General features: G+C 39.9%; 1 protein-coding gene across 2 annotated transcripts in view; it reads right to left on the reverse strand.

Moving 5' to 3' along the window:
* PLEKHM3 (pleckstrin homology domain containing M3) overlaps positions 1-14,473 on the reverse strand; it is a 124,774-nt gene that overhangs the window by 23,796 nt on the left and 86,505 nt on the right. For both annotated transcript variants that reach the window (XM_060782613.2, XM_067470228.1), the window contains exon 7: positions 7,371-7,528. In XM_060782613.2, the coding sequence (XP_060638596.2) occupies positions 7,371-7,528 (158 nt within the window). The remainder of the gene's footprint in view (positions 1-7,370; positions 7,529-14,473) is intronic.

Consider the following 14,473-nt stretch of genomic DNA (forward strand, 5'->3'; position numbering starts at 1 on the left):
ACACAGCATATTATTTGAGAACACAGAAATGCTAGACCACTCTAACAACCACCATGTCAGACTACACAGAGAAGCCATTGAAATCCACAAGCATGTGGACAATTTCAATAGAAAGGAGGAAACCATGAAAATGAACAAACTCTGGCTACCCTTCTCCATATTGTGTATCTTGGTCGGGGTGTATCCTGAATTTTATACAGAATATTTTAAATAATTCTGTGCATGAAAAACATTTGGGCGCCTTCAACCATTGGAAACAAAAATGTCACTATTTCAGTTGGATAATTTCAAAGCATTTTGAATTCCAGATAAAGGACACTCAACCTGTGAAGGTTATAAACCCCAGAAGATTCGTTCCTTCTTATACCCAACTTGAATTTTACTGTTTTCATTCGTTGTACAAGCAAAGGAAAGACTCAACACCCAGAAGACAAAGAAGGGCAAAATACTTCAACAACAACGAATACCAAACCAAGCCAAGAAAAAATGTACAAGCCTTGTGGACCAGTGTTAAAGTCCACAAATGTGGGGGTTAGGTTTTGTTGGACAGGATGTCAGAAGCCTGCCAAGCACAGCCCACAAAACCCCGCTAATTAGGTGAAATGATTGTGTTTGCTTTGGAACCATTTGGCCAACAAAGGAATGTGTCACGCTGATTAGCAAGAAAAGGGTATGTAATATTTGTGTATTCAAAGCCAGATGAGTGCATTATCCAGGTATTTGCTCTGTTTGCTCAAGGACTGACAAAAAGAAAGAAGAAAAAAGAAGGGGGGGGGGGGGCGGGGAGAGAGAGAATGCTAAGCAAACAGGGCCAGTGCAAATGGAAATGCCAGCTCTTGAAGAAAGGGTGAGATTTATCTTCTCTGAGAAGGGACAGACAGGCCAGCCATGACAAATCACATCTGAAAACACACTGGACATTTAAATCTGACTCTCTCTCTCTCTCTACTTCCCTTCTCAACAGCCTGACTGCCAAGTCCTACCAAAGCTGCCCTCAAGAGATTCATTGCTTTGCTTAAGAGCAAACTCCACCCTCCATTGTGGTGCATCTTGTTTTGTAACCAGAAAATTCAAGGTGCTAGCACACAATAAAGATACAGGCGTAGTCATTCAAGAAAGCTGTGAATTCAGTGAAGCTGGGAAGATATTTAAGACGGTCAAAACAACTTCTCATCAGAGCACTTTACTGTTGGTTTGTTTCAATTTCTTATACTACAATTTCTTATACTATACAATTTCTAACTAAGCACGATTGGTGGGGATGAGGGAGAGGGCCTTCTCTGTGGTGGCCCTCCGACTCTGGAACTCACTTCCTAAGGATATCAGGCAAGCCCCACATTGGCAGTCTTTAGGAGGAGCCTGAAAACCTGGCTGTTCCAGTGTGCCTTCCCTGAATAAGGAAATAATTCCTAGCAAAATGCCCTCAGAAGCACTTTAATTACTCGCTGGGTTGATCTCCCTTTATTTCTTTTAAAACCCTCTGACCAGATACATCCTACGTCTGTTCATGCTCAGTGTTTATTTTTTACATTTTAAATTATTACATCTGGCCAGGCCATAAGGTTTTTAAATCCTTGCGTGCTATTGTTTAAATGTGATTTATATTAATTGTATTGTTTTATTTGTTTATAGCTTTTTGTTTTGCTTGGCCTCATGTAAGTAGCTCCGAGTCCCCTCGGGGAGATGGTGGCGGGGTATAAATAAAGTATTATTATTATTATTATTATTATTATTATTATTATTATTATTATCTAGAGCAGACATGGGCAAACTTGGGCCCTCCAGGTGTATTGGACTTAAACTCCCACAATTCCTTACAGCCGGTATGCTATTAGGAATTGTGGGAGTTGGAGTTCAAAACACCTGGAAGGCCAAAGTTTAGCCTGAACTAGAGGCTAAAGAGCTATAAGAATTTCAATTTTTTTACAAAAAGATAAATGCTTTCAATTTTAATTCATATTTAGCAGAACTAAATATAGGTATGCAGAAAGACAATAGCAAAACTGATTGTGCCAAAAAGCATCTATATAAATAAAAATATAATGTTAGTTTGTGGGATTAACATAACTAAAAACCACTTGGCAAATTGACACCAAATTTGGACATAATACACCTATCAGACCAACAAGTGACCATCACTCATAAAAACACTGAAAAACACAGCAGAAGGGACTTAAAAAGCCAAAAACAAACAAACAAAAAATTACAATGCATGCACAAAACCACACACACACACATAAATGCAAACAGGCACCCACACATATATATACACAAATATATATACACACAAAACACATATACACAGATGGCTACAGCAACGCGTGGCAGGAGACAGCTAGTATCTATATAAATAAAAATGTAATGTTTGTTTGTGGGATTAACATAACTCAACAAGTGACCATCACTCATAAAAACACTGAAAAACACAGCAGAAGGGACTTACAAAGCCAGAAAATAAAAATACATTACAGCGCATTCGCAAAACCATACACACACACATACATATATATGCAAACACACACTTATACACATATAAACAAATATATATACACACAAAACACATATGCACAGACTGGGCCACAGCAACGCATGGCAGGGAACAGCTAGTGGGTTAATATTTATTGTTTTATCTTGATTCTGGGCCAAAGCATTCACTTTTTGATGAAAACATTTACAAAATGGTGTGCTTGTATGTGCATGTGAAAGGTACGCCACATTTCATATATAATAAACTCATCTTTATCCCACTAGAGGGAATAAAAAAAGGATTACACTATGTAACACAATTTTTGTTCCTGGGTTAGAAATGTCATTTCCTAACTGGTTCTGTCATAAAAACATGGAAAATGTTTATTAAACTGCCTAAAGTTTGTTTTTGCAGGACATCCTGCAGTGCATTTTGCTATGGTTTTTCAATGAATGTACAGAGTCCCAACTACTGTAGCACAGTTTGCGGCAGCCACAAAAACAAAGTTTCTAGAGTATAACTGCTGTCAAAGTAGGTACAGCACAATTAAACAGGAAATAACACTTTCAAACCAGAAACAGAAAAAAATTCAAGGTTTGTTACATAGGGTTATTCATTTACCTACTATTAAGCCACAATTATTACATAGGAAAAACAGTGGTTGAATTAAGCTTCAACATTTTCAACCATTTTTGGAATTAACATCAATGCAAAGTCTCTGTTTGTCAGTCCTGAAGATGTCACAGCAGACCATAAGATTTTGCTATCACAACACATTAGTATTGCTACTCCTCGGAATTTGACCCCCATTGCCTGCGTAAGATAACAGTTTACTAGAAATTAAACCATTAGAAGGGGTTGATACCTGGGAATGAAGGCACCAGGGATGAAATCTGGTCCACCATTTATTTATTTATTTATTTAAAACATTTATATTCCGACCTTCTCACCCTGAAGGGGACTCAGGGCACAGCATATACACGGCAAACATGCAATGCCAGGACACAAATTCACATACGCATACATAAATATTTTAAAAAATTATCAAAATATTAAAATACACCATTTAAAACCGTCCTAGTCATCCGCGTCAAGTCTAATTGGCCTGGTCATCTTTCCTATTGCCGCTTTATTGCCCTGTCCTGAAAGCTTGGTCCCACAGCCATGTTTTTACCATCCTTCTAAAGGGCAGGATGGAGGGGGCCACCCTGATCTCACCAGGAAGGGTGAGCAATCACTGAGAAGGCCCTGTCTCTCGTCCCCACCAATTGTGCCTGTGACAAGAGTGGGAAGGAAAGCAGGGTCTCCCCGGAGGATCTTAATCTCCGCGATAGTTCATAGGGGGAGATGTGTTCGGACAGGTAATTTGGGCCAGGGCCGTTTAGGGCTTTATAGGCCAAAGCCAGCACTATTGTGCCCAGTAGCAAACTGGCAGCCAGTGGAGCTGGCGTAACATGGGAGTTGTATGCTCCCTGTATGCTGCCCCAGTTATTAACCTGGCTGCCTCTTGTTGGACTATTTGAAGCTTCCGAGCAGTCTTCAAAGGCAACCCCACGTTGAGTGTGTTGCAGTAGTCTATCCTAGATGTAATGAGAGCGTGAACTACCGTGGCCAAGTCTGTTCCTGTTTTCCTCTTTTTGGCCGCATAATTGTATAACAGACCTAAAGCCTGACTTTGGGGAAAGACACGTGTTTCTGGTTCATTGGCAGTATGCATTTACAGCAGTACATAGCATACTCTCACACTGAACATTAGGCCCAAGGTATAATGAAAGCCATAGATAAAAGTGTTGATCAGATATATGTGTATTTGTATTTGCCCTTTCTAATTTGTCTTCTTACTATGTGCCTCTTTATATGCGAGAAGGGGCCAAACACTATTCATATAATTAATCTCATAGAGTGGTCTTCAGTGGATTGTCCAGCTATGAAGCATCACATTTTGACCATGTGTGGTGTTGATCTACTTTCTACATTAGTTGGCAGCTTGTGAGATGGCCAAGATTATTTTCTTAGGGCACTCTGTTACTTCTTTTCTACACAGCTGGAAGATATTCCTTTGCCAGTGTTGCCAAAATTTCTGAAAGAGACATCTTTATATGGTGTTACCATATTTCTTCCATTATAGGACGCCGTCAATTGTAAGCACACCCTAATTTCAGTAGCACCACCAACAATAAAAATACATAAGATGCATCTGCCATTCTAAGACATACCCCATTTTTAGAGATGTTTATATATGGAAAAAGTGTGTCTTAGAATGAAAGAAAGACAGCATTTGCCTAGTCATTCTCTGGATTTGTTCCATTTGTTGCTTTAGTTTTATGGTGAAATGAAAGCCCTGCCTATAAGTTATCTTAAATTACGTGTGGCACAAATATGGAAGTATTGCAGAAGAAAACAAGATCATTTCCAGACTTCAGCTCCGTCAATACAAGTCACAAATGAAAAGGCATCAGAACTAATGTTAATCTGATCTAGGATAAAAGAATATATTTGTGAAATTGGTGAAGAAAATGAAAGAATGCAAAAAAAAAAGTTATAGAAGAGATCTTAACTAGCCAAGGCAGTCTTACGACAAGAGTTATGGCATCTACTATATATACTCATGTGTAAGTTGACTTCATGTTTATATTGAGGGCAGGATTTGTGCCCAAAAATTAAGGATTCTGAAATGTATTGTCGAAGGCTTTCATGGCCGGGGTCACTGGGTTGTTGTAGGTTTTTCCGGGCTATATGGCCATGTTCTGGAGGCAGTTTTTCTCCTGACGTTTCGCCTGCATCTATGGCAAGCATCCTCAGAGGTAGTGAGGTCCTAGGGGAGTTCTCTGTTTTTCTTTGGGTGTCATCCAGAAGGAGCTCAGAAGCCACACCACATATTAAGATGTTAGCGGAGGTCCTCCTTTCGTCTGTCCTTACATCTTTGTTGCTCTGCGAGTAGGATTCCATTTCCCTGTTAAGGGCATAAAAACCCTAGTCCTCATATTTTCAGCTTCCACTATTCCCCCCAAATCCCCCCTCCCCAGGCACACCTTTTGTGGACTTTCAGGCAATCTTCACTGTGTGTATCCCAAATGCTTGCAAGTGTAACAGGGTTGAAAAATATAGTTTGGGGACTAGCCTCCCATTTAAGCTGACTACAAAGGCTGCAGCTACACATGAAAGAAGTGGCAAATTTGAAGCCAAAGGGGTCTCTAAAAGTATCATGCTTGCACATCCAGGGCATGCCTCCAGAAAAGATTTATCTTAAGGAATCTTAGAAGTAAAATTCTGAACCAACTTCCAGAGTTTACAAGTTTTCCCTTAAGGTTATGTACATCACTGTGTTTAACATGAGCTCATATGTCTAGCCCTCAGCACATAATATTGGGCTGTAATTGACTCCAACAAATCTTCTGATGTTTACATGGGGGTAGACACAAGAATGACAGTAAATGCCACAGAAGCATAGTGCACATTCTTCACTCAAATCATACAACTGCTCCTCCAGAGACAGGTTTACACTTGGCATTTTTCAACAGATCCAGGCACACATTCCCTGATTTCAATATCACTTTGAGCAATGCACCCAAAATGCACTAAACATTTCTTTAAAATGCATATACACTCTAGCTATTGGCAAACCTTGGATAGGGAAGATCACTCGAGTAAAAAAAAGGAGGTATTGTAGAAAAGTGATGCTTCAGGACTTGGGAGGTCAAACCAGACATGACACGAAATGCCTCTTTGCATCTGTTATTATTATATTTATAATAATCACAGTCTGGGTGTGATCTTGGACTCATCGCTGAGCCTGGAACCCCAGGTTTCAGCAGTGACCAGGGGAGCATTCGCACAACTAAAACTTGTGTGCCAGCTGCGCCCGTACCTTGGGAAGTCTGACTTGGCCACGGTAGTCCACACTCTGGTTACATCCCATATAGACTACTGCAACGCTCTCTACTTGGGGTTACCTCTGAAGACTGCTTGGAAGCTTCAAATGGTCCAACGATCGGCAGCTAGGATGCTAACAGGAGCGGCACACAGGGAGCATACAACTCCTCTGTTGCGCCAGCTCCACTGGCTGCCAATTTGCTACCGGGCACAATTCAAAGTGCTGGCTTTAGCCTTTAAAGCCCTAAACAGTTCTGGCCCGACCTATCTGTCCGAACACATCTCCTCCTATGAACCAGTTAGGACGTTAAGATCATCTGGGGAGGCCCTGCTCTCAGTCCCGCCGGCCTCACAAGCACGCCTGGCGGGGATGAGAGACAGGGCCTTCTCAGTAGTGGCCCCCTGGCTGTGGAACGCCCTTCCTACAGACATTAGATCGGCCCTCTCCTTATTGGCATTCCGGAAGAGAGTGAAGACCTGGCTCTTCGAACAGTCTTTTAACTAAGCAGTGCAATTGATTGATTACTGGAATATGGATTAATGGACAACGAGATCGGATGCTGATTCTATTGATGAGACGTGACGGATTGTTGTTTTGCTGTATTGCTGTATTGATGTTTTTGATGTTAATTAATTGATATTACTGTTTTAAATGACTAATGATTTTGTACTGTGTTATTGAGTCGCCTGATGGCTGAGAAGAGCGGTATACAAGTGAAGTAAGTAAGTAAACAAATAAATAAATTTACATTTGGCATAATTTTTCAATGCAAGGAGCAAACAGTGAATAACACGGGACGTATTTCACACCCTCTTGTCATCTTTACTAAAATGGCCCACTGTTTTGGTTATTTTGCATTGGGAAAATCCTTTCTTGAAGCAAAAATCCACTTAATGTCATATCTTATTTAACCCTGAGAAGAAGACATAGAGTGGAAGGAAACTTGCGAGGCATGCCTGATTCATTCCAGTTATTTTATTGAAAATAAAGAGAAGAGTAATGGCAACACATGCATCACAGCTTTTTTACCTGCTTGTAGAAATGTCCTCAAATGGGTACAGGATCTCGCCGTTATTACAGATCTCGCAGATGAATCCCTTTTGACTGCAAAGGCTGCAGCTATATACATGAGAAGTGGCAAATTTGATGACCTTCCCCAGGAAAGGGGCCAGCTTTCCTTCAATAACCTGCAAAATGATGGAAAAGGGGTATCACACAAAGAATTCGCTACAGAATTGAGCGGGAACATGAGTACACTATATCCCCTGTCTCCATGGGGGATACGTTCCTGGACTTACCTTGGAAACAGGAAAACATGGATAGGAGCAAACCCAATTGAAATGAACAACCTCTGCCAGAAGTTATGACAGAGTTGTGTTGGAGGAATTTTATATACCACAGAATTGCCTGGAAGATCTACAACATTTCTTAGAGATGTCAGATGAGAGTTTTGTCAGATGAGAATATGGTGAAACCATGGTGCTTGTATTGTATATTTTATTAAAGAATGAGATAATTATTAGAGCTGATTAAACTCATGATTAAAGTAACTCATGCAATATTTAACAGTTTTGGGAGCAGGAAAGAGGGAAATATTTAACAGTCGGGTATACAAGGTAAACTAGAAAAAAATCATTCTGATTTCTCATCGGAGATGCCTAGCTATGAAAAGGCTGAATCATGGAATGCAGAGATGGATTGCACAAAGGTCTAACAATTACACAGATAACGGAGACATTTTTAAAAGCCATTTTAGTTAACTGTTTCACTTCACAGATTCAACAAATGTGTTCTTTTTTTCTATTATTCAAATTATACCCCTAATAAGAATGGCTGCAATGTCTTCATTTTATAAGACAGACTAGCCGTCTCCTGCCACACGTTGCTGTGGTGATTTGGAAAATAATGAGGTGTTCATTTCTAATATATGTAATTTCTTTATGCTTGTGGGTAAACAGTATTTGTTGCTGTTTTTTTGTCAGTGTTGATGTGGAGATTGTCTGGTTTGCATACTCTGGAACATGCAACATATAATTGTCCTTCTTTAGAGGTCCTTTTGAAATCTATGATACTGCATCTGTCATATCCATATATATGTGTGTCTGTGAATCATATATTCAATCTATATCTATGGCTGGATGGCTCTTTGTCAGGAGGGCTTTGATTACGTTTTCTTGCCCCGGTGAAGAGCGTTGGACTGGATGGCCTTAAGTATTTTCTGTTGGTCATGGAGGTTCTGTGTGGGAAGTTTGCCCCGGTTCTGTCGTTGGTGGGGTTCAGAATGCTCTTTGATTGTAGGTGAACTATAAATCCTAGCAACTACAACTCCCAAATGTCAAGGTCTATTTCCCCCAACCTCCATCTGTGTTCATATTTGGGCATATGGAATATTAGTGCCAAGTTTGGTCCGGATCCTTCATTGTTTGAGTCCACAGTGCTCTCTGGATGTAGGTAAACTACAACACCCAAACTCAAGGTCAATGTCCACCAAACCCTTGTGTTTTCTGCTGGTCATGGGAGTTCTGTGTGCCACATTTGGTTCAATTCCATCATTGGAGTTCAGAGTGCTCTTTAATTGTAGGTGTACTATAAATCCCAGCAACTACAACTCCCAAATGACAAAATCAATTTTTTTGAGTGACGGACATACATTGGGATGTTAGGTGTATGCTGTCCAAATTTGGTGTCAATTCGTCCAGTGGTTTTGAGTTCTGTTAATCCCACAAACGAACATTACATTTTTATTTATATAGATATACACACACACATACAAACACACAAATACGTATGTATAATTAATGTTATTGTTTTTAATCTATTGTGTATTTATGGTTTTATATTGTTGTTATATTGTGATATTGCAGCATCGAATTGTTGCCAGTGTTAGCCACTTTGAGTCCCCCCCTCGGGGGTTGAGTGGGGTAGAAATGTTGTAAATAAATAAATAAATTACACACAGAGAGAAAACATTTCACATGCATTATTCCACAGAAGCTGGTTAATGTTTCAGTTGATGGAGTATTTTCCTAGATTACTTAGTTTATACATTGCATTTATTACTACACTATGTAACACGATTTTTCTTCCTGGGTTTTAAATGTCATTTCCTAATTGGTTCTATGATAAAACATGGGAAACGTTTATTAAACTGCCAAAACTTTGTTTTTGTGGGAAATCCTGCAGCACATTTTGCTATAGTTTTTCAATGACTATATCATCGAGTTGCAACCAATTCAACATTGTTTGTGGCAGCCACAAAAACAAAGGAGCATAACAACTACTTTCAAAGTAAGTCCTGCACAATTAAACAGGAAATAACACTTTCAAACCAGGAACAGAATTCTTTTCAAATTTTGCTACATAGCCACACCTTTGAGATATCAACCGTCCAGATAAACAATGTAAGTGCTGTTGTAAAATGTAGACATCATTTTTTTTTTCAAAAATGACTGACAGGCTGATTAAGAGGAGGTTGGCCCTTGCCTTCCTTTGAGTCTGAGAGAGTGTGATCTTGCCCAGAGTCAGTTAAGTATTTAAGACCAAGCAAGGATTTAAATTCTGGTATCCTGGAGTCCTAGTCGAACAATAAAAAAGCACTATAGCATACTAGATAAAAAATTTAAAAATCATTAACTTAAAGCAGGGGTCCTCAAACTAATCCAGGGGTCCTGGATACTGCCCTCCAAGGTCATTTACCTGGCCCTCGCTCAGGGTCAACCTAAGTCTGAAATTACTTGAAAGCACACAACAACAACAACAACAACAACAATCCTATCTCATCAGCCAAAAGCAGACCCACAGTTCCCACTGAAATACTAGTAAGTTTATATTTCTTAAAATTGTTCTTCATTTTAATTATTGTATTGTTTTTAAGTGTTTTAGCACTACAAATAAGATATGTGCAGTGTGCATAGGAATTCATTCATGTTTTTTTTTTGTCCAAACTATAATCCGGCCCTCCAACAGTTTGAGGGACTGTGACCTGGACCTCTGTTTAAAAAGTTTGTGGATCCCTGACTTAGAGGAACTAATTCTGTACATGAGAAGTTCCTTTTAACGTTAAACAAATATCCTGCCTGTCCCAAATATGCAATGCTAGTAGTATTTTGTTCCAAGTCCTATACTATTTTACACTTCAAAAGTTTTCTAACATACATGACAATTAAATACTGTATTTAATTACATCGAATGCTCATCTTTTTTGACTAAATTACCTTCTCAAAATTAGGGTGAACATTAGATTTGCATAATATGGTAAATACCTTTTTAGGTTTCAGAGTTTTGAAAATTGAGGTGCGCATTAGATTGGATGATGCATTAGGCTTATCTGACGTGGCAAACTTTCTCATTCTTCTCCCCTCCTCCTCCAATCTCTACCAACCTGCCCTGGAGAACCTGAAAGTTTGGACACTTCTTTGGGACAGTGGTTGATCTTACTACAGGTGTCATGAATCTAACCTTTTGCCAGGAAGGCCGAAGCCTGAAGTCAGTAGCTGACATGTTGAGAGATGGGCAGGAGAGCTAAGAGGCAAGAGGGAGGAGTCAGCCGACTCCTGATTGGCTAGAGCAGTCAGGGGAGGAGTTAAGTTTTAGAGGGAAAAGGCTGTGTCTTTTGACAAGCTGGAGAAAAAGGGCTTTAAACATCGAAGATTGTAGAAGTATTTTAGGAAGAGGGAACTGTGAAGAATTTAGACAGGGAGAACTTTTGAAGTGAGCCTTGGAGTTAGAGCATAGGAAAGGCAAAGGTTCCTGGTTCACTGTACTTAGTAGGGTCAGTGAAGGAAAGCCTGGTTTGCTCTGTGAGGCAGTCAGTGGGCTGTTCTCAGGGACACACTGTGTCAAAGTAAGTGAACAGTGTGAAGCAAGGAACTCACAGGGGACAAAAGTTAAAGTCTTGAGTGAAGACTGCCTGTTTAACCAGCTAAGCCTCAAGTAATCGCATTACGCTTTTGTACCACTCTTTTTAAGAGTTGATTTGTTCACCAAGTTTACATAAACCTGTTTATAGTTTCATTTTAAACTGGTGTCTGCCTCGGTCTGTCACAATCATTAGACCTCAGCTAGCCTAAAGAAAACTAATTTTCAGTCCAGTCAGCAAGAGAAGCAGTCATTACTAAAGAATCAAGGGCTTGAACAAACTTTACCAATTCCACATTCTCACTTATGTTTTCCTCAGACGTTAATTGAGGTGGTGGCAGCAAATCTACCTATTACATCGGTCATTAACAACGTTAATACAGTTGGTCACTTAGTAATAATACTGAGGTGGGATAAGAGAGTCTTTCCCCCTCGTTATAGTCATTTGTCTTGGTTAAAGTAGTGTCCAGCTGAACATTTAACCCTTCACACTGGTGAGCAGTGGGTGGGATTGCTTGTTCCCCCTGCCCGAGATATTGTTGATCTTCGTTATAACAGGTATTGCCCAGCTGTGCTACTTTTATTTCTTGTGCTCAACCTGTCCTTGATGAATAAGCCCAACAACAAAGCTGAGAAATTCCATAGGAATGCATACCTTGGATGTAATACACATTGCGCTCCACACTACAGCCTAAAACACTGCACAGATGTGAAATGGAAAAATGTAGACAGGAAAGGGAATTGCTTGGGCTGCTGCCATGGAAAGGACTTGCCAAAAGCCTTTCCTTCTTGTAAGAGCATCTGCGGATGCACAGGAAGCCGAAATGTTATTGCTAGCTGGGCAGATTGGACATCTGTTTGTATTGTAGGGGAAGGTGAAGTTCTCACTGTGCTCTGCGATATAGGACGTTTTAACGTCCTCATGCTGGACGTTAAAACAATTCAGAAAGGTCACTACGCAAAGTGGGCTCAACGCCAGTATTTGCTACCGTTGTAAGAAGCAATACTGTGAGCAGCTTTAAAAAATGTCTTCCTTAATTAATTCTGGTAATGTCAGAAGTCTGAATTAGTTAAGGGGAAATGATGCTAAAAAGGGGAAACAGAAGAAAAAGCAGATATGTGAGTGATAGGACATACAGTTGCAGATGAATATAAACAAAGAAATCAATGTTTGAACTAAGAAGCATTGAACTACCGTATGTGTCAAGAATATAGGCAAAGAGACTATGTTGAAGATCATAATTTATTACTTCCACTTTAAACTCTGCTTTTCCTGGACTCATGGAAATGAACTCATGGAAATGTACATAGCTCTCCTCCTTCCCATTTTCCTCTCAACAACTCGGTGACGTAGGTCAGGCAGGAGAAAACTAACTGGACCAAGTATGTTTCAAAGCCCAGCAACCCCGGATTTCCCAAGTTCCAGGTCCAAAACTCAACTCTTCCACTGGCCTTTAAAGAAAATATCATAAAAACAACATGTAGATTTTATTGTTCCCACAAACATCCACTGTTTACATATTTGGTCAAGACAACAATATTGAAGGTTTTGCGGAGTTTGGCTTCATATGGAGGGAACCCAGCAGGAGGGGAAAGAAGTGTATGGATGTGACTGCACCAGCACTGAGTGCATACAATGATTACTGCCTATAAAGTAGGGGATGCCCATCAGGGAATGAAGGGTTTAACCAATGGACAGAACAAACTTTTGTAGACAGCGTATATATATGGGGGGGGGGGGGGGGAGGAGCACAGCTAAGGGCTGCCGGCTACATGCTTTTACTGTTTCAGAAGGATTTGCTCATGGTGGGGTTGGAAAGATAAGCAATAAACATCTATCATTTAATGGTAAGTAACTTTTATTATTCTAGCTGGTCAAAAATACAGTCCCCTAGTTACAAATGACTCAGAGTTAAGAACGGGGGTGAAACAACAGGAAATCAAGAGATAATCTACTCCTAGGAAGGGAAATTCACTTCCAAAGGAGTAATCATGGGGAAATGGCATCTCCACTGAAGCTTTATCACCAATCGTTGTTTCCTCAACAAGCAACGTTTTTCAAAATCCAACGATCACAGGGAGGGAAAGTGAGGTGAATTCTTCTGAACAGGGGCGCAGACAAAATTTGGAAATATAGTTAGCTTATATCAGTGCCTATGCTAAAGCCCTTGTTCATTGTACTTCTCTTTCCTCCCCTGTTGTCTTTCCTACTTTTTGTCTTTCCTTTAGAAATACAGTAAAGAATTATGAAAAGGAAAGCTGCAGGAGGTGGCTTTTGACTTTCAGTGTGGCATATAGGTGGACAGAATAACCGACTGAAAAACTGGAGTACACCCAGAAGATTCAGGATGGTCTGGCTGAAATGATTTAATTCAGAGGTAGGCTTGTCCTGAAGTTCTGAGGACCTCTCCAGCTGATTTTCAGCAACTCCACAATTCCAGAGGACAAAGTAGTGGTGATGGGAAGTTAGGCTGTTTTGCTCCAGATCTAATGCATCTAGTATGTTAGGTATGGTGTTAGTGGTAGTAGATGTACTAAAAACCCCGAACCAACATATTTAAGCCACTTGTAGGATTTTCTCAGCCAAGAAGAAAAGGCTTCTTAAACCTTTTTAAACGTTCACCACCTCTTTCCACCCAAGAAATTTCTATGTGCCCTCAGGTATATTAAATAAGTATAAAAATTAAACATTCACTGCCTCAATGCCTCCGCCTCCTTCATTTTGCCCACTTCTGAGCTGTGGATTAAAGAACCAACCAATCTCTTCTGCAAGGTAAACATGCCCAGCTCTTTTGCATTTGCACCCTGAAGACCAAACTGTTCAAGAGATGGTGGCTGTAATCCTATAACCACTCATTTTGGGAGAAGACACTTGCTTCTGAGTAGACATGTATAAAGTTGCACCATGAATATTATGGATATCAATTTGCAAAACAGTATTTAACGTGTGTCGTATGTAGTGATCGTTTTACTGCTACCTTAAGATTAATAATCAACTTTTCTTGCACAATTTGAAACCCAAATTCACAAGTATACTGTAGGATTGACTTGCCTCCCCACTAACGAAATGAATTGAAATAAACTGGGCAGACTTCTGTAAAGAAGAAGTAGGATTTGTTGCTCAAAAACACTTGTAACTATAAAGCCTGTTTACAGAAACAGTGCCTTGAGGGGGAAAAATGAGAACAAATGGCCTCTTTAGAAAAAGACCTTAAGGAAGTCTTGTTGAAAGCTGTACAATGCAAAGAACGTTATCTCTGGATTTTCGCAATGTG

This window comes from Anolis sagrei, chromosome 1 (assembly GCF_037176765.1).
Source record: "Anolis sagrei isolate rAnoSag1 chromosome 1, rAnoSag1.mat, whole genome shotgun sequence".
In the NCBI taxonomy this organism is placed as follows: domain Eukaryota; kingdom Metazoa; phylum Chordata; class Lepidosauria; order Squamata; family Dactyloidae; genus Anolis; species Anolis sagrei.